Source organism: Chanodichthys erythropterus, chromosome 21, assembly GCF_024489055.1.
Source record: "Chanodichthys erythropterus isolate Z2021 chromosome 21, ASM2448905v1, whole genome shotgun sequence".
Lineage (NCBI taxonomy): Eukaryota > Metazoa > Chordata > Actinopteri > Cypriniformes > Xenocyprididae > Chanodichthys > Chanodichthys erythropterus.
The window spans coordinates 23,802,157-23,823,785 of record NC_090241.1 but is presented as its reverse complement, the minus strand read 5'-3'; the positions used below and the strand labels follow the sequence as shown (position 1 = coordinate 23,823,785).

The 21,629-nt window shown below is 39.0% G+C and overlaps 1 protein-coding gene across 1 annotated transcript; it reads right to left on the bottom strand.

Moving 5' to 3' along the window:
* Window positions 1-4,828: 4,828 nt before the first annotated feature.
* On the bottom strand, window positions 4,829-8,292 carry rhcgl1 (Rh family, C glycoprotein, like 1). The gene is made up of 11 exons (XM_067372853.1): window positions 8,079-8,292; window positions 7,771-7,963; window positions 7,437-7,587; window positions 7,205-7,352; window positions 6,419-6,585; window positions 6,187-6,324; window positions 5,856-5,992; window positions 5,549-5,673; window positions 5,378-5,451; window positions 5,198-5,274; window positions 4,829-4,967 (listed from the first exon to the last, which is right to left on the bottom strand). The coding sequence occupies exons 1-11, from the start codon at window positions 8,263-8,265 to the stop codon at window positions 4,946-4,948; spliced, it is 1,419 nt and encodes a 472-aa protein (XP_067228954.1). The 5' UTR covers window positions 8,266-8,292; the 3' UTR covers window positions 4,829-4,945.
* Between the last annotated feature and the right edge of the window lie 13,337 nt (window positions 8,293-21,629).

The window sequence follows — 21,629 nt, the reverse complement described above, 5'->3', positions numbered from 1 at the left end:
AATCCAATTTCCTGAGAAGCTTCTTTTTTTTTTTTTTTACTACAAGTCTGTACATTCTGAACTCCCTGATGATCACCTTACTCAGCTGCATAAAGACAGACGTAGTTTCCAGTAACTTTCCATGACTGGATATACCTGCACTACAAGAACACATCTGCCTTGAACAAATAATGCCTGCTTTACACTATTACTCATTTGTTTCCTAATACATGTCAGATGGTCTCACGCAAAATGATGAACAACAACTACAGGTAGCTATGAAACTATATACACAATAGTACATCTGACACCATCACGGGGAGAGGCTATCACTGCAGTTATGCTTGTGACTGTTTGACTTGCCTGCGGTGATCTTCTCCGGTATTTCAGCTAACAGTTAAACACAATGCAAAGGACCGCCATATTTACCAAATAAATTCACTTCTTGTGTTGAACACACACAAGAATGTTTTTTTCACTGTTGAATAAGTGAAAAGTATAAAATCCCTAAAAACAAATAGTTAGTTCACCTCAAAATGGAAAATGTCATTAATTTTATATTAATTATAAATTTATATCAATTATAAATGAATGATAAATTAATTATAAGCTTTTGTTTATGTTCACTGATCAATGTTTACATGTGAGTAAAAGCCTAAATTCAATCTATTAATTTGGACTAAACCGCTCAATTCATATGGATTAGTTTTACAATCTCTTTATTAACTTTTTGACGCATCAAAGTGGTCGTTGCAAAGGCAGTCAATGGACGGACAGAAATTTCACAGATGTTACCAAAAAGATCTTCATTTGTGTTCCGAAGATGAATGAAAGTCTTATGAGGTTGGAACAACATGGGTGTGTGTGTGAGTAATTAATGACAGAATTTTCATTTTGGGGTGAACTAATCCTTTAATGGTAAATTTCATGTTACCAGTAACAACTATTGTTATTTTGGTGCTTAGATAACTAACAATTGTTTAGGCTAATATTTCTTATGGAAAAGGAAATATAATATGGCAATATAATCTACTCTTTAATTTTGGTCATATGATGAATACATCTGCACCAGGGCTCTGAACCGGTTTAAGGAACGAAAACGAAAACCGTAAACGAAATCAAATTGAATTGTTCTGAACAGAAACTCTAATTTGAAATGGCCATTAACCCGTTAATAACGTTATTTTATCGTTCCGTTTAATATTTTGATTTGGCAGTCAACTAATCCCGAATTCAAATAGCTACTACAGCCTATGCAAATGTAACGCTGACGCATCCAACGAGTGAAATTCCGCCCGCGCTCACGCTCCACAGTGAAATGCCCGCGCTGACGCGCTCAGCCCAGCTGTGAGTCATCATAGGTAAGTAACAATGGCAATGCACTGGCATTAGTTTTTCTGATTATATATATCACCAACCGTCAAGTATTAGGCCCAGGGCTTAAAAACGAAAAAAAAAAAAAAAAAACATTTCTGTTTCAGCATTCCTTCGTATTATACACAGGGCCGAATTATCCATAGATGAGATTGGGCGAGTGTAAAGTTTAAACCATGTTTTATATATATTATTTAGCTGGAAAGATACGGATACAACATTAACAGTTACAATATATACAGAGAGAATATAAAGAGCCCTGCCCCTTGATCGTGAAAGTGAAAGTGCGCGGGACAAGATTTGATGGGCGCAGGCGGTGAGACACTAACTACTCGTGTGCGGATTGCGTTAGAATCAAATGATTCGCGAGACTCCCGCAAAATAGAAATATTTAAACATAAAATATCTAAAAACTAATACATTTTTATTCATATATTGCAAATAAAAGCAACAAGAACAACTATATATATATATATATAAAAAATATATAAATATATATAAATAAAACGATTTACAGTCGCAAACATATGCGAGATTCAATCAGGTGCCTATGTAAGAATCCTCTCACCACTCAAAACGCCGGAGTTTTTATGCAGATAGTGCTGCATAAAAGAGCGGGACTAAATCCTGTGGAAGCGGGCGGGCGCGGCCAAATGCGTCTCATCCGATGTAGGTCTCTACATCGCGGTGCCCCCGCGTTCCTAATTTTTCCTCCCCCAGTACGCGATTTTGCCCCTGCCCTCGCGGAGGTCTGTGCATGCCACTGCATGGAGGACACCATGGTTTATTCTTGCCTATTTATTTTGAAAATCTTATTAAAACCAAAATTATAGGCCTATGTAGTATCTCATGCACTTACAACCATACATTCACAGTGCTAGTCCGGTGGCTGACGATTCTGTAATTTCGGTCAAATGCAGACATTTTTCGCCGTCTATAAAACATACTACAATGCGCATTTTTTTTACCTAGGAAGTTCGTATTTACCATAATTCCTATTGCACTTGAAGGCAGAATTAATTAACGATTTTGCATGCACAAATTCTAGAAAAAAGATTTTCTGCTTAGGTAAGACTTATTTACCATTATTTCTCGGCAAATATGTGACGCTGTTGTCGATTTGAAATTTGTGGAACGACTTTCTCTTTTAGATGGTTGCTTAGATGCTTGTAAAGTTCAGTGTGTGTGTTTTGCTTGCAACAGTCTTTCTTGGGCTTGCTTATTTTAATTTTAACAATGGTTTTGCATGTAGTCCGCATACATGCCTTTTATGATGGAAATAAAGATATTTAGTATGACATGTTCATGTTGCATACCATACAAGTGGTATTGGAACACGAGTGTTTACCACCGGCATTCGCTGTGTCGTGTTAGTGGATTCATTATGTCGGACTCACAGCAGGTAACTCATAATCTGCAGTTGTTACTCCTGTCTCCTGACAAAAACATTGCATGCGGCGCCTGTGGAGTGTGGAAAGTTACTGGAGCGCGCAGCACGTCTCTCATAAGGAACGTAACGGCAGTGATTGACAAGCCAGAGGGCATCATCGTGTAAATGATTGGCTGATGTTTTTAAGGCTCTACCTCATGCACAGATAATGTATATTAATATTATTCTTTTCATTGCACCTAATAAATAGTCTTTTATCAGTTAGTAAAGACAGTTTCAAGTAATATTGTAAAAATGTATAAAACAACAAAACATCCTCTTTAGCACCTTTAATCCGGGCCTGATTATAAACATTCCAGTTTGATTAGAAAAAATAACGATTAATAAAGTTATTTTTTATTTATTTTTTGCCTACTTAATAAGCGCATCATTTTATTTATTAAAAAACAAAGAGTGTATTTGCCGTCTTAACTCAGTTGCTTATAAAGCATATTCATGGCTAAAGTTTCATTACACTGTATTCCGCACTACAACAGAAGTAGGGTGACTTACAAATTTCACATGGAACACAGTTTTTTTTCAGTTGTAATGCCAAAATGTTGGGTAATAAGGAGGTGGTTTCATTTTCATCCACTTTGAAGACTTGCAGCTCTGATAAAAAACAGGGATCAAATTATAGCAGTTTATTTGCATTTTCACAAGGTTGTCTAAAGGAGGGGGAATTATAACCCTCAATCTAGTTCCTTTAATCAGAGTAGAAATTCACCAACAATCAGTCAGCCAATTACTTTCTGACCAAGTGTAAACAGCTCTTGCAGAAAGACAAACTGGTTGTACAATATTATTACAACAGTACTGTAGATAATGATTATAATGACAATAATGAAACTTAACATATGAAAAATGATATAAATAGGGAGTCATAAATTAAAGAGAAACGGCTAACAATTCAGCAAACAAGAAAAATAGGGTGTGTGTTGTCTGTTTGCAGTTTAATCCCATGCATTTGAATGTCTTTTATAATTGCATGACATTTTATTTTTTATTAAATTATTAAAATGTCATACAGTACAAGTTGCATCTGTCAGTTTTAAGGGCGGACATCAACGTAGTCTGCACAGAGAGCATTTTTGGCTATCATCAGAGTACAATCTCAAAGTCTCCAGCTAAAATTGCTAACTTGTTGCTTCCTTCGTACAGTTACCACTTTTTAAGTGCTTACAAATAGTTTAGGTCAATTAGGGCAAAAAAACAAAGACAAACAAACACCAGCTGTGTAACCAAACTGTTCTCTTTTCTTAGTTTTATGCACATACATTGATTTTTGTTTTTACAGCATCTCTAACTCCAATCCTAACCATAACTTTACCCATGACAGCTTTCATAAACAAAGAAAATGTCACAAACATTAATTTCTCTGCTGTGACAAATACTATTTCCCAATGTAAGAAAGGTTTGGGGCTGAGAAAGAATGATGGGAGGACAAAAGAGAATATCATTGTTAGTGGGCAACAATTTTAGTGACAAGAATAAATGATTCCAACAGATCATTTAGAGAGATCTTATGCTGTCCGATAGCAGTGACCACTCATTTTAATAAATTGGACTTTTGCCCAAATAGATTTGATGGATCAGTAGCTCTCAAACATTCCAGACAGTAGGAAGTTTCTTTTGCTCACAATGAGTTCCTTCAAATAGAGGCCTCAGGCAAGTATGTAAATTCACCTGTCAAAGTCGATCACAAGTTATATAAATCAACATCCTTTAGCATTTAAAATGCATTAAAAACCTATGATATCAATATATGATGAAAAATAATTGACTTTATTGGGCAGGTTTTATCACTATGTTAAATAACATGGGTAGTTAACTTGCAGTCAATCAATCTTGTTCTTATTCTTTATACTGAACAGATTAATTATATGATGATTATTAATACAATGATGGACTCAAATAAATAAAGATAGTTACATTACAAATAAAGATCATTTGAAGTTTCATTATTGGTGTAGGAATGTAAAGAATTCAAAAAGGAAATAACCCCACTGTTTGGAAAGGTTTTTGTGGAAGCACTAGCAGCAGTGGCTGCACTGGTTATTCAGGTGCTATAGACAAGATGCCTTAGGATTATGACATTGTATAAGAGTTGAGTTGTATAATACATGGAGTTCAGGAAGTGGCGTCTTAAAGGCGGTTTTCCCCCTACACATTACTTCGTTGATATCTGTGTACATAAGAGATGTCAACAGTTTTACAAAAGGCATTTACTTGAAATAATTCTGAACAGCAATTTCCTAATGTCTTAATTGTAGTTTGATAGTAATTTTACAATGACCTTGTGAATTTTGTATTTTGTCACCCTGATTGAAATATAACTGAAGGTTCCCATCCCACTGCAAGGAGGGATTCATAAATAGATTAAGTGATTTAAAACTTGATAGCATGTATACTCACACATCTGCCATGTTTCTAACATTGTTCATGTCTGGGTGTCCAGAGGCAGGGATATCATCCTCCTCATCCTCCGGAACCTAAGAATGAACACCAACGATTTGTCCTATTTCTAAATTCATGATTCCTTTGACAGAGGAAAACCTCAAATAAATCAGTTTTGTTCTACAAAACACTTCTTACCTCCCAGTAAACTTCATCATCAAAGCAGTAACCGTCTTCTGGGTCTCCCCAGATTGGCAGCTTTAGTATCCCTCCTGGAAAATTAAACGGCATAAAAAAAAAAACAAGTCAGCTCTAATGCATATTAATATCTAAAAAACACAGTTACTGTTTAACTTCATTTGCACTCACCAACCAAAGCTCCACCTGCAAGACCAAATGCTAGTGCAACACAGAGAGCTGCTGCCTGGTAACCACCCTGAGTGCTGGCTGTCCTGCTAGCAATGGCATCCTTGAAGTCGAAAGTGTTAATCAACCTGAACAGAAACCGCACTATTAAAAAGGAGTCACGCAATATTTTGCTTTCGTTTTCTTTTCTGCAGCAGTGCAAACAGAAGCCAACTGAAACTTTCAGTTGAGTACATATGTATTTAAAAAAAAAAAAATCCTAATAAAACCTTTATGAATATTTGGGCTCATGTGACGGATACAAACTTACCCTTCTTTTCCATAAACTGACTCACTGGCGGAAGCTGCAGTAATAGCTCCAACAATACCACCTATAACTCCAGGCATTGCATGCAGGTTATGTACACCACAAGTGTCTTGTATTTTCATTTTTTTTTCCATAAAAGGCTGATAAGGAAAATGTATAAAAGATAATGGTTGCATAAGTGCTTATACGGTCTCTAATTTAGACTTGAAATCAATTTTAAAATGTTTGACTGCATTATACAGCAAATAGAAAACCCATCCACATTTTGAATAAATACATAACATCTTTTACTTCAAGGAGCAATTTCAGTACTGTACAACAAAGCAAAACTCACAGACAGAAACAGATATCCAAGGGCGGAAACAATGCCCGAACAGAATCCCACTATCAGAGAGCCGTAGGGTGTAATCATGAACTCTGAAGCAGTTCCCATCGCAACACCACCAGCCAAGGTAGCGTTCTGAATATGTACCTGAAGAAAAGTGAAGAAAATGTAAGAGTTATTTTATGAACAAAAATTAAAAATCAACTCAGATCTCATAGACGGTCACCAGTAATTTGGTTACCATGTCAAGCTTTCCATGTTTCTGTGAGAGACTTGAAATGGCAAAGGAAGTGAGAACTGATGAGGCCAGTGCGAGGTAGGTATTTATAACAGCTCTGTGCTGCCCATCTCCATGATCTGCAATAGCAGAATTAAAACTCGGCCAGAACATCCAAAGAAAGAGAGTGCCTGATAAAGGGAGATGGAAGAAAATTAGGAATGGTTCCAAGCATTTGATACATAAATGTACAACAGGTAAAGGCCCCTGGGGTAATAGGCCCTTTTAATTTTATTTTCTTCCAAAACACTAAATTAGCAACAAAAAGCACAGTACTTTTCAACTCAATGTAACATTTAATATTTTTTTTTTTTTAAATGATGCATATGTAGCTAATGGGATTAGTTTTTTTTTTTTTTTTTTTAAAGCAACAGATCTTGTCAATTTTATATTTTCTCGAATTTGGATTCTCGATTTAGATTCTTCAGAATCTCTTTTGTGTTCAGCAGAAGAAAGAAATTCAAACAGGTTTGGAACAACTTGAGGGTGAGTAAATAATGACAAAATTTACAATTCTGGGTGAACGGTACCTTTAAGAGGTTTTGAAATGGCAAAATATGATTAAATTGGGAAAAAAAAAAAAAAAGAGAAAAAAAAAAAGCACCATTTGCTGAAGTGGTTATTTTGAATAACTATGTACTTAAATGTAAAATACCTTGCAAAATCAACAGCTCTTTTAGTGACCTTTGTTATACCCAGCTTGATTAATACAACAGGGGAAAGCTGAGAAGGACATTCTATCATACTCACCAATCATTGCAAACACATCGGAGTGGTATACGGATCCTTGTAAATGTTTGGTTTGAGATAACAATGGTCGATATAAGATCCAAGATATGGTCAAACCATAATATGCTCCAAAAGTGTGGATAACCATAGAACCACCAGCATCTTTCGCCTATGCATGAACGAGGCCATCAAAAATGATAAATTCCACCTCTGATGTTATTCATTGGGAGAAAAGAGATGGATTCAAACTTACATGAAGGAGTTCTAAAATGATATACTCCTCAACTGCAAACAGGGTGACTCCAAACAGGGTAAGGACCATCAGCTGTACTGGACTGACCTTTCCAAGACAAGCGCCATATGCAATGAGACAGCCGGCCACACAGAAATCTGCATTGATGAGGCTGATTGAAAAAAAATGACAGTTTAATCCTTTAGTTACAGATTAAGGATGCATATATTAAGCATGGCTTCAAAAAAAAGAAAAGAAAAAAACTCAATCACTGTTCTGTATCATGTAGAAAGCATGTCAGTCATGTGACGCTAGGCCTGAACATATCAATAAATAGATTACAATAATCAATTACTTCTCAATTCCAATTTTTATTTTCCAGTCATCACTGTCAAGATAATGAAACCAGCCTTGCATCAGCAGAGCCCATTGAATTCCAAAAGCTGCGATGAGAAAATTGAAGCCAACACCACCGAAACTATAACGCTTAAGGAAGGTCATGAGAAATCCAAAACCAACAAAGATCATCACATGCACATCCTGAAAACCTGAGGAAACATAAAAAAGAAAAATGTCTGAGTGTGAATATGTACATGATTATGAGGAAAAAAGTTGCAGTAAATTTAACAGATTGGAGTGAAACATGCTGGTGATGTTACTTACTTGGATATCTATAGTAAAAGTCATTCTCTAAATGCGTGGTAATATTTTTACTTCTCCTGTGTTCGATCCAATGGGTGTCAGACTCCTCATTATAACGAATAAACACACCAAACAGGATGATCATAGCAATCTGCCAGACAAAGCAGACTGCTGGGAGGCTGATTCGAATATTGGTGCTTTTGGTCATTTTAAGTCTTGCAGATTTTCCCGAAGAGAGGTTCTGGAGATGACAGTGAAATTCCTTTCAATAGGAACATGCATGTGACTCACCTTTTGTCATAAAGGTTTTATAGTGAGGTTTGGAGGTGTGTCATGACATAATCAACTAGCCACACCTACAAAGACATGCAAAGACATAACACACACAGGCTCACTCAATGAGTAGGAACTTAATTTCATGAAGTACTTTTTTAACAAGCGCTAAAAGAGTTAACTATGAATGAGATCCGAAAATAATTCGCAATGTTGATGTTATCACCTACGATGTTTTCACAAGCGCACCATCTTAAAAGAAATGAGTGGGTATTCACATATCTGTAAATACCTTGATATTGATTAAACTTGCTTATTTTGTGGTCTTGTTGAAGAAACAGCTGCCAATAATTTTGTAATTGTAGTACAACTAATATATTTTTGGGTTAAAGTTTTTATATTTCCATAATGTGAGTTTATTTTTTGTTACAAAAACCCAAATTCGCGTGAATATGTTGTTAATTTCTTTATTTTACATGCAAAAATGTCCATCCACAAGCAAAAGTGGCATAAATCTAATTTGTTTTCCTCTTTTTCTTGTTGAATTAGCTCTAGTATCTATCTAGTCCAGTTTTCCTCAGTCTTAGCAACGTCTGAAACCAAAGAAGACATCGGATAACTGCTCGAGGATCTCACCTTTGGAGAAGAAAAACTACTTAAAATTAAGAATGAATTACTTTACTAGCACACCCCAACATTTACACACAATAATATTGATAAATTCTGACCAAAACTTAATTATATATTACTTTTCATTTTACTTCTTTAATAAAACAAGCAAAATGTAATATGACATTTTGAGCTATGCATGAACACACACTAGACAAATACAGCTGATGTGAATACATCTCCATTTACAGTCAAGTAATAATGCATGAATTAATAAAACATATAAATTTACTGATAATAATAGCATAATTAATAAAAGTAATAATGACAATAAATAAATGCATATACAAGTCGACAACACAAAAAACAAAGCTTTATTCAAACGTACTGATCTAACAATCACAATAATATGTTTACAGTCCTGCTGCCATCTCACACAGCTGTGCCAATTCTGCAGGTTTATTTTGATCAAGCAGCTGATGAACACCTTAATCCATCATGTCCCTCACTGCTGCTCATCTCAATGGGGACATCGTTGATCCAGAGGATGAGGAAGACGATGATGATGGACCTCTGAACCCCACAAACTTGAAGCAAGAGTGGGAGAAGATGTGCGGGACAATCTGGCTGCAGCTGTGTCTGCTGCAAACATTCATGTGCTCTCCATCAGCATGACTAAATAAACAGATTAAACATTTTACAGTTAATTCATGTCAGCATTCTAATTTTTGTCGTAGCTACATTACTTTTGTGGTGTAGTGGGCTAAACCACTGAGCCTGTCAGCAGAAGGTTGCTGGTTCGATCTCTGCAGCGTCTCCACCAGTGTGTCCTTGATCAAGACACTATACTCCAGCAGGGCCATCCCTGTAATAAGTGCACTGTAAATCACTTTGGATAAAAGCATCTGCCAAATATACAAATGTAAATGTGATTTTTGTAAATTGTTTTTGTTAGTGTCTCGGGCACAAACGCAAATTAAAGCTGCTTATTTCTTAAAGTTTACTTTTTTAAGGTACTACTGTAAAAAAATGCATACATATGGTTTCTATTTGAGGGAATAAAGGGTTAGTTCACCCAAACATATAAATTCAGACATTATTTACTTGTCTTCATGCGGTTCAATCCATGTGTTCTTTTTTTTTTTTTTTTTTTTTCCTGAACGCAGAAGGTGATTTTTTCCTGCTGGTTTCTGTTCATACAGTATCAGTCAATGAAGCCTGACTTCCAGAAGCTTCATGACATTTGCTTTTGAAGCTCCATTATATGAACAGAAACCAGCAGAACAAATCTTGACCAAAAACAGCTGGTCTGAAAACAGCTATTTTGTAGAAACCATGGAAACACCAAATACAATTTAATTTTTACACGTTTTAATAGACAAGGGAACAACTGTTTAGATATATTTATAGACAGAAAATGTTTTTTTTTTTTTTTTTTTTTGTTAAATAGCTGAACACGTTTAGTTTATTGTTTAAACCTAATTTTCTTGATTTTTTTTTTTTTTTTTTGCTAGTACTATGCTTTACCAAGCCTCAGAGAAAAACACTATTTTGTCATGTAGCTAACATAGCATAATCAGATGCAGCTTTATTTTTAGTAACAGTAATACATAATTTTCTCCATCATACAATGCGTTTTAAAATGACTTGGGTAAAGTTAGTTTTATATTCGCACATTCGGACTTCTGATAAATTCAGACTTTCCAATAAATGTGCAATAAATTAATGTTTGCGAATTTTAAGCAGCGACATGATATTGACAACCCACGATTGTCAACTTACAACATTTTTCACAGTCGATCAAAATAGGCAAGTATTGATTTAATGGCATATTTACTTGTGAATGTCCAATTTAGTGTGATTAACAAGGCTATTGAATACGAATGTCCGAATGTGCCAATATAAAACCAACTTTACCCAAGTTTTAAAATTAACTGCCATTTATCAACACAAGCCATCCAGCATTTATTAATATGATATCCTAAAATCGATCTCTCTTACTGCAGTGCGTCTCAAACAAGGGTCCGTTGAGGCAAAGAATATAGAAACAGGAAATACGTCACCCCACTTGTGTTTTAGTAACGTCGACACCTACCCCAACCCTAAACCTTAAGGCCAATTCACACCGCCCCGACGACGGCCAGTAAACACCAACAAACGCCAACGAACAAGTTGGCCGTTGGATTTAGAATTCTATGAGAAAAAACTTTCATGTTCACACCGCCCCAACAAACACCGACCAACGAGTGACGTCTGACTGGGAAAATTCCACAACTACACAAGTAACCATAGGTGCGTTCAAGCGGCCTCGTAATTCCTGTAGTTACGAGATTCTAGCTTGTAAAAAGCGTTCACGTCCTCGTAGAGCTCGTAATTACAGCTTGTAAGCTGGGAGTTTTCTGAAAGCTCCCACCACGTGGCCGCGCTGTACCACCTGACCGCTGTAGATTCATTTAGGCATCGATAGTGCTGCCATGGAAACGCATAATTCTCAGTTCAAGGACCAAAAGGACGTGAACAGCTCCGAATATAACGTCACGTGATGTCATTTCAAGATTCCGGTAAATACGAGGTGACGTGAACGCAGCATATGTTAACAATATGTCAGGTTAGTTTACTATATTAATAATATAGTATCATATATATTTTCATTGTATTAAAGTATTGAGGTAAAAAAAAATACTAACCTGAAATCCGAAGCGCTGTAGCCATCGATCTGATCTTAACCGATTGCGCTGCGGTTGGTATAAGTTACCGGTTTTTTAAACTTTTTTTTAGCGCGACCCTTTTTTTTAATGAGACCCATAAGCATATACAACCATGTAGCTAAACAAGTCAAAACGAATTATTAAAAAACGAAACTGAAGGTAAACCTGCGTTGCTCTCATTGCATTTTTAATTTCACCAAGCTGATTGCACTAAAACCCCCCGCAGTCATCATGCTTTCAGTCCATTTCAAGTTTGATTTTGGCTTGACATAAAGCGGTGATATCTAACTGGGTGATCTGTTTACTTACTTTTCAGTTAGTCTTCCGATTGACGCCATTATTTGTTCAGTCAAACCTACGCGCGGAAAGCGCACGTCAACGAGAGGCGGGATTTATCGCACAAACCAATCATATCCAATCATGACCAATTACATCCAATCATAGCGCGATGGAGACATTGCCTCCTCTCACGTGACTTTCCCCCATTCATTCTCAATTACCCCCCACAAAACCCACCGCACGCCGGGGTTCTGATGATTTTCTATGGATTCCTATGAGAGGAAAGGGAGGCATGACTCCTCTGTGTAACTTTACCTACGGGTGTCGCTGTTGGGCAGTGTTCCTTAAGAAATACGCGTGACTTGCGATCTTTTTAATGTCATAATTTGTAATATTTGTGTTGTTTTATATGTAATATGGACTATTTTCTCATCCTATTTTTTTTTACTCGGAGGAAACGCCCCGGATATATATATATATATATATATATATATATATATATATATATAACTGTATTTTATTTTTTATAACGAACAAGCTGCGATGTCACGTTTCCCGTGCTTTGTTGTGTGTGCGTGAGGCGCGGGCGCGATCCAATAGCTGTCTTTGCAGGGGACTTCCCTCATCGTCATGGCAACGGTTCGTTAACAGGTCAGATTACGTCAGAGTTGGTTGCCGTCTGTTGGAAAACTGTTCACACCGCGCAGACATTCCACGACCCGACAAACGCCGATTAAACATGTTCAGTCGGGTGAAAACCAACTCCGACCAACGCCAACAACGGCCAACAAACGCCAACAGGGGTATCACACCAAACCAACAAACTCCAACAGACGAGTTTGTTGGCGTTTGTTGGCCGTCGTCGGGGCGGTGTGAATTGGCCTTTACAGTAATGCAAATACTTGTTTTACTAACATCTACACCTACCCCAACCCTACACCTACAATGCAAATACAGTAATTAAACTAGTGGAGGTGATGTATTTCCTGTTCGAGCCCTTGATACTTTTTGGGTAACAGCCACTAGATGGCGCTCCGGTATGGGGTGAAAATACTAACTGGACCATAGAATCCTTCACATCTTATCTTACGCACCCAAAATCGGCGAATTTCACTGCCAAATCAGAAGCGCAAAAGAACATTTTTCAAATTAAATCATCAGTAAATTTTATGGCACCTACAGTAAATGTTGTATTGTCTTATATATGTTTTATTTTACCAGTTGTGGAATCCAACCATTCAACCATCCGAGGTAACTTAGTTAGCCTGCATTGAGTATTTCCATTTTATGTAACTTTACACATTTATTAATAGTAAATTAATACATTAATAATAATTATTAATAATAAATTAATAATTAATACATTTAAGATCATGTTTGCAGCGAACAATATATTTCAGATCTAGTGGAGTAATAGTAATAATATCACTACACTAGGTCTGAATTGAAATAGGCTATATTGTACGTTTTAATGGATCACGCTACAAACATAATGATCTTATAATACATGATGCATTGCTGTGTCCGTTATCGCATAATTCACACTTTTGGACACTTTTGCTTTAATGGACATTAGACAAAACTGCAAAATCAAGCTGTTATTCATATATTTATTGTCCAACATTCTCAATTTTTCTGATGCATGTCCTTAATTTAATTTCATATGTTGGTATATTAATCAGTGTTTATAATGCTAATACTTGAACTTCAAAGAATTTTAACCCAAACTGACTTTCTAGAGAGCAAAGGTTTTGTAAAAAAAGTGGAAGACTTAAACACAAAGTCTGTAAAATAAACTGTTAAAAGGATTTGATTATCACTAGTGATAGTATTTTATTCTGTGTTGTCATCACTCAGGTTGGATTTCAGCTTTAATGTACTTTTTTTTTTTTTTTAACTAAGCAGCTGATATTGCCATAGAAACTAGTGGCCGAGTCGCTTTCACTACAAAATGGCGGAAACGCAGGGCCGCTGCTGGGTGCCGGTGTTGCAATGGAACGTTCTATCGAATGTCGCTTCTTGTTATTGTATATTCTTTGGTTGAGGTGGAGACCACATGTTCCAAGATTCCGCTCTCAAACTTGGCATCATCAAGCTACGCCTTTGTTTTGAATAGGCCTCTAGCGACCTCTAGCAGACAAAATTCTTACACACTGCACCTTTAACTATCAAGATAATACAAACCCTTAAATCTACAGATATCATTGCTTTGCATAAGCATATTTGGAAAATTATAAAAGGTTGCGATTTTGTAGCCTTTTATCTCCCCCTCTCCCCCCTTTATTGTTAGTTTAGATTATATATATATATTACACTAATGAGTAAAGTAACACTTTAGCCAGATAATTAAAAAAAAAAAATACTGTTTTGTGTTGAATTTTGTATTTATTTATTTATTGGTATTACACAAGCTCATCATCAGTTTTAGTAAGAAAAAAAGAAAACTGCCAAAAGCTCTGTTTACTTGTTCTTGTAATTTCCCTGTAGCATGATGTGTGAGTTACATGCTTACATGACATTGTTGTTACTGCTGCTCCAATGCCCCTGTAGTGTCAAAGATTTCCCCTCACATTTGCGTAAAAAATGTGCAGTATGTACAAAGTTTATATTGTGGTATGTGCAATATTCAGTTACTGTCAAATGTTCTCACAACAACATGTTAGCGTGTCAAGCCATCACCATAATTACCTTGAGTGGCTAGACCTTTCTTATTTGATGAACCTTTCTTATCTGAAATTAATACTACTACTAATTATAAACATCAATATTTAATAGATTAATAATTATCAATAAAAACAACAAATATAAATTCAATAATGCTGCACACATTAGAATCTACTTCTAGTCTTCAACTTATCATGGCCTCATACTGAACAAGGTTTTTTAAAATCTAATCTAATAGGCTTTGTGTGATCTGCAGATACTACCAATAGATTTATCCACAGATACATGTTTTATTATTATTATTATTTTAGCAAAGCAGCTATGAGGATATACAGTATCTGGTTGTAGCATTTTTACACTGCTTTTTTACTTTCCTAAAAAAAAGGAAGGGGGCTGGGGGGAGTTAAACTCTTATGCAACTGACTCAAGCGGCAACCTCCCCTGGTTTATCTTGAAGCCAATACGGAAGTGACTTAAACTGCAATTTATCGACTGGCCGTTAGGGACAGGCTCTAAAAGAGAGCATGCAGAATAGTTTAGAAGAAATGTGATGCAAACAGTGGATCATATATCAATATTTCATAGATTTAATGCTTTTTTGGACAAAAAGTACTGTTTTTTGTTTTTCAATGGACACCAATGGGCATTTTACCCAAGTGTCACAGATTGGATTTATCTTTATCAAAGATATCGTTTGATTTTTAAGAAGAACCGTTTGATTTTTTGTATTGTCATTTGCACACCTGACACAAATTACTGGTGCTGGAGCATATCATAAAACAGACACCGTAGATTGACAGTAAACCTTTAGAACTTTCTAATGGTATGACTTATCTTTATTAATATTTTAGATAGTATCTAAGTTAGATAGATAGCTCCTTTGCCTGCTAGCATGATCACGTCGTGCTAGTTGGGTGTGGTTTCAGCAACTAGGCACCTCAGTTCCAACCACGTCCCGCCTCTTTGTCCATTTTCAGTTATCAGGGAGTGACGTGCGGTGACGCGCTGCTAAGATGGCAGCGGCCTTATTTTCACTTCAAAATGCTCTTCAGAAATCTACAGGTGACGTCATGGACACTACGTCCATATTTTTTTACAGTCTATGGACTGACTAAATGACTTATCTGATTGTAAACAATGTTTCCCCTGCAGGTTTACAGAAGGAGCACAGACCATACTTAAACATGAAAATTCCTGATATGCATAATGTTTTATCAGCTATACAGGCATACTGTATGTCAATATCTAAACATGCAAAACCATCTTACATATTGATTTAATCTGAAATGTTAATATAAAGAGGTTCAAGTCTTAGCAAGACACAAAAATATTTGCTGTTGAGTAACAGTCAAGGTGAGGCTTTGTCATACTTGTACGTCGAGAACCATCCTTGAAGATACAAACCCGATTCCAAAAAAGTTGGGACACTGTACAAATTGTGAATAAAAACAGAATGCAATGATGTGGAAGTTTCAAATTTCAATATTTTATTCAGTATACAACATAGATGACATATCAATTGTTTAAACTGAGAAAATATAATTTTAAGGAAAAAATAAGTTGATTTTAAATTTCATGGCATCAACACATCTCAAAAAAGTTGGGACAAGGCCATGTTTACCACTGCGTGGCATCCCCTTTTTCTTTTTATAACAGTCTGCAAACGTCTGTGGACTGAGTTGCTCAAGTTTAGGAATAGGAATGTTGTCCCATTCTTGTCTAATACAGGCTTCTAGTTGCTCAACTGTCTTAGTTCTTCTTTGTCGCATATTCCTCTTTATGATGCGCCAAATGTTTTCTATGGGTGAAAGATCTGGACTGCATTTCAGTACCCGGATCCTTCTTCTACACAGCCATGATTGTAATTGATGCAGTATGTGGTCTGGCATTGTCATGTTGGAAAATGCAAGGTCTTCCCTGAAAGAGACGACGTCTGGATGGGAGCATATGTTGTTCTAGAACTTGGATATACTTTTCAGCATTGATGGTGCCTTTCCAGATGTGTAAGCTGCCCATGCCACATGCACTCATGCAACCCCATACCATCAGAGATGCAGGCTTCTGAACTGAGCACTGATAACAACTTGGGTTGTCCTTGTTCTCTGACATGGCGTCCCAGTTTTCCAAAAATAACTTCAAATTTTGATTTGTCTGACCACAGAACAGTTTTCCACTTTGCTACAGTCCATTTTAAATGAGCCATGGCCCAGAGAAAACATCTGCTTCTTTTTTTGACCTATAGAGTTTTAGCCGGCAACAGCGAATGGCACGGTGGATGGTGTTCACCAACAATGTTTTCTGGAAGTATTCCTGAGCCCATGTTGTGATTTCCATTATAGTAGCATTCCTGTATATGATGCAGTGCCGTCTAAGGGCCCGAAGATCACGGACATCCAGTATGGTTTTCCGGCCTTGACCCTTACACACAGAGATTGTTCCAGATTCTCTGAATCTTTGAATGATATTTTGCACTGTAGATGATGATAACTTCAAACTCTTTGCAATTTTTTCTCTGAGAAACTCCTTTCTGATATTGCTCCACTATTTTTCACCACAGCATTGGGGGAATTGGTGATCCTCTGCCCATCTTGACTTCTAAGAGACACTGCCACTCTGAGAGGCCCTTTTTATACCCAATCATGTTGCCAATTGACCTAATAAGTTGCAAATTGGTCCTCCAGCTGTTCCTTATATGTACATTTAACTTTTCTGGCCTCTTATTACTACCTGTCCCAACTTTTTTGGAATGTGTAGCTCTCATGAAATCCAAAATGAGCCAATATTTCACATGACATTTCAAAATGTCTTTCAACATTTGATATGTTGTCTATATTCTATTGTGAATAAAATATAAGTTTATGAGATTTGTAAATTATTGCATTCCTTTTTTATTCACAATTTGTACAGTGTCCCGACTTTTTTGGACTCAGGTTTGTACAATATAGACACCTTAATGAGACATGCCCAAAACACCTAGTCTGCAAATACATTTACACATGTGACACCTGTAGTTTTATTAATCTGTGGGATTTTCTGTTGAATCACCATAGGCAACAGCACACATTGTGATTGAATCGCACTGATACAGCGCACTAGCAGAATACATTTCTACTTAAAGTTGTTACAGATCCCTTGTTCCCCTGGACTCCATTTCCCAAGATCCTCCTGTTCTCCACACCTGCACCCACTTCCTCGTCATCTCCCCATCTTCACGGATCACCTGCACCTGGACTCTCTCATTAGCACACCCTTTATAATGCACTCACCCCCTGCACTCCTTGTCGGTCCTGAATGTTAGTTTGATGTGTTGATGTGTGTATCCTCGCTACTATTGTGAATAAACGCTCTACTTTGTGGATATCTGCTACCGACTCATCTCTACCACACCAGCACGTAACAGAAGGACCGACCAAAACCGCTGGATATCCACAAGCCAACAGATGGGGTTATTTCTGATTCCTGTGGCTCCAGCTCCCCCACAGCCTCTCACGCCGACATCAGCGGCTGACCAGCTCATCAGCATCTTCCAGGTGGGACGTTCGCTGGAGAGGTATGTGGAGGAGTTTGTTGAGTTGGCTTATTTGACAAACTGGTCGGATGCTCGGTTGATCGCCCTGTTTTTGGATGGACTGGACGAGGACACTATCCGTTTTGAAGAACCTGTCGATTATGTTTCCTTAACTGATGCTATAAATTTAGTTTTGTATTTAAATTGCTCCAATTTCTTGGTCCAAGAGGTTCAGGATATGTGTCCATCTCGTCCAGTTCCCCCCGAAACAGAGGTGGCCAGGCCAGTTTGTCAAGCTCCATCTTCCTCCACATACCCCTCCAGGGAATGTTTCCCCTGTGTCCTGCCGGGCCCACAAATCTCCTCTGGGCCCGGTACATCCAAAAGGAGGAAGAGGAAGAAGGGCGAGCGCTCTCCAGTCTCCTGCGAACCAGTCTCTCCAGTCTCTCCAGAGCCCGCTCCAGTCTCTCCAGAGCCCGCTCCAGTCTCTCCAGAGCCCGCTCCAGTCTCTCCAGAGCCCGCTCCTGTATCTCCAGAGCCCGCTCCTGTATCTCCAGAGCCCGCTCCTGTATCTCCAGAGCCCGCTCCTGTATCTCCAGAGCCCGCTCCTGTATCTCCAGAGCCCGCTCCTGTATCTCCAGAGCCCGCTCCAACCCTGTGCGAGCCGCCAGATCTGGACTGGCTTATTGACTTTTTTAACGAGCCCTCAGCTCCAGCCGCCGCCTACGAGCCCTCAGCTCCAGCCGCCGCCTACGAGCCCTCAGCTCCAGCCGCCGCCTACGAGCCCTCAGCTCCAGCCGCCGCCTACGAGCCCTCAGCTCCAGCCGCCGCCTACGAGCCCTCAGCTCCAGCCGCCGCCTACGAGCCCTCAGCTCCAGCCGCCGCCTACGAGCCCTCAGCTCCAGCCGCCGCCTACGAGCCTGCCGCTCCAGCCGCCGCCGCCGAGCCTGCCGCTCCAGTCTCCGCCGCCGAGCCAAGTTCTCCAGTCTCCGCCGCCGAGCCAAGTTCTCCAGTCTCCGCCGCCGAGCCAAGTTCTCCAGTCTCCGCCGCCGAGCCAAGTTCTCCAGTCTCCGCCGCCGAGCCAAGTTCTCCAGTCTCCGCCGCCGAGCCAAGTTCTCCAGTCTCCGCCGCCGAGCCATGTTCTCCAGTCTCCGCCGCCGAGCCAAGTTCTCCAGTCTCCGCCGCCGAGCCAAGTTCTCCAGTCTCCGCCGCCGAGCCAAGTTCTCCATGCTCCACCGCCCTAAAGCCCACTCCTGCCCACAGAAACAATCCCTTCCTCAGACTTTTAAAGACTTGCCTTAAATTCCCCATGTATTTTTTTGGGGGGGGCCTAGTACCCGTTCCGGTACCTGTGGGTGGGGAACTCCTGGGCGGGGGTTCGGAAGCGCCAGAGCCCACCAGGGCTCCTGACCCTCCATGGCAGCCCGCTGCACCTGACCCTCCATGGCAGCCCGCTGCACCTGACCCGCCGTGGCAGCCCGCTGCACCTGACCCTCCGTGGCAGCCCGCTGCACCTGACCCTCCGTGGCAGCCCGCTGCACCTGACCCTCCATGGCAACCCGCTGCACCTGACCCGCCATGGCAGCCCGCTGCACCTGACCCGCCATGGCTGCCCACGGCTCCAAACCCGCCATGGCTACCCACGGCTCCAGACCCACCATGGCTGTCCACGGCTCAAGACCTGCCATGGTTCATGGATCCGCCCTGGAGACCTCCGTTCCTGTCCGCTCCTCTCCCTGCACCTGCATGAGATCTCCAGGGCGCCCGCCCCCCCCTCCCGGTGTCTCCATCTACGGCGCGAGGTCGCGCCTACCGGGAGGGGGGAGTACTGTTACAGATCCCTTGTTCCCCTGGACTCCATTTCCCAAGATCCTCCTGTTCTCCACACCTGCACCCACTTCCTCGTCATCTCCCCATCTTCACGGATCACCTGCACCTGGACTCTCTCATTAGCACACCCTTTATAATGCACTCACCCCCTGCACTCCTTGTCGGTCCTGAATGTTAGTTTGATGTGTTGATGTGTGTATCCTCGCTACTATTGTGAATAAACGCTCTACTTTGTGGATATCTGCTACCGACTCATCTCTACCACACCAGCACGTAACAAAAGTAAGTTCACATATATTTACTTACACCAATATATTTACACCTATATACTTTAACAAATGTGTAATAATTCTGAAATGATTCATGAAATTTCCTCAATCCTTATGCAATACACAAATAAAATACAGACATGGACAGTGAGGAGTTGGACTGTGAAAAGACTACAGTTTGGGGCAGTTGTCAAAATCATTTTGTTTTCTAGTCACTCTTTCTGACGACACCCAAAGTATCTTACAGCATGTAAACAGTTACTCAAACTTTATTTTTCTCCTTTCTGTCTTTTATCTCCTTCAAATAAACTACACTCTAAAAGAATGCTGGGTTAAAAACAACCCGAGTTGGGTTGAAAATGGACAAACCCAGTGATTGGGTTGTTTTAACCCAGCGGTTGGGTTAAATGTTTGCCCAACCTGCCGGGTAGTTTAATTCAACTCAAATATTGTCTAAAAATGACTGTATTGCTTGCTTAAAATGAACCCAAAATATGCTGAAAATGAACATTTATTAATGTTTAATAAATTAACACTTATTAATGATTATTATTGCTGCCTCTAGTAATTATGTGTCTGATTTTTAATTTCCAACCTATTTTGGGTTCATATAGTATTTTTCAAACAATAGTTGGGTTAAATAAAACTGCCCAGCACTTTGGGCAAACATTTAACGTCTCGGTTACGTATGTAACCCTCGTTCCCTGAAGGAGGGAACGGAGACGTACGTCAGTAGTGACTGACGAATTGGGATATCGCAATTCCAATTCGTTGGTCACTACTGACGTACGTCGAACGTGACCGACTGAAAGGGAACCCAACCACGGGGTTAAAACAACCCAATTGCTGGGTTTGTCCATTTTCAACCCAACTTGGGTCGTTTTTAAACCAACATTTTTTAGAGTGTAGCATTAGACCATTATGTTAGGTGTTATGTACACCATTAGTTGACACATTTGCCGTTAAGGATCAGGCCACTGCATATGGGTATATTGTTTGGTCCTGCATTCCAATAATTCTTTAAGAGCAGGATTTGTAACAATGAAAGTGACAGCCCATTAGTGGTAACAGACACCCTTAAACCACAGCATTCCAACCATTTTTGTTGAACACCACACGTTATTGCATAACCTTATTGTAGGATAGATGTTTTTCGGTTTATTTAACTCGACTGCATTATTAATCATAAAAGCCAACTTAGCTTTGTAATAAAAGGTAATCAATATATGGCCAGTTCCCATAAAACTTGGGCATAGTATTGCACTGCTCTTAGTCTCTAAACTTTAAAGTATCAACTGGGAGTTTGTTAGCAGTGTCCCTTCCTTTAATCACAACCCATTTTTGCCATTTTAGATTGGCAAGAAGATAGTAGCTTACTGACTCTGGCTTTCTCTTTCTGGCTTGTTAGGGAATTTTGTCTTAAAAGGGTCAT

Bases quoted from the DNA above. Each gene is read 5' to 3' on its own strand.
- rhcgl1 (XM_067372853.1), bottom strand. From the start codon at position 8,265: ATGACCAAAAGCACCAATATTCGAATCAGCCTCCCAGCAGTCTGCTTT. The intron at 5,993-6,186 runs GTGAGTTTTGCT...TTTCCTTATCAG, and splicing joins TTGGATATCTGTTTCTGTCT to CCTTTTATGGAAAAAAAAAT. The intron at 4,968-5,197 runs GTGAGTATACAT...TTATGTACACAG, and splicing joins GTTAGAAACATGGCAGATGT to ATATCAACGAAGTAATGTGT.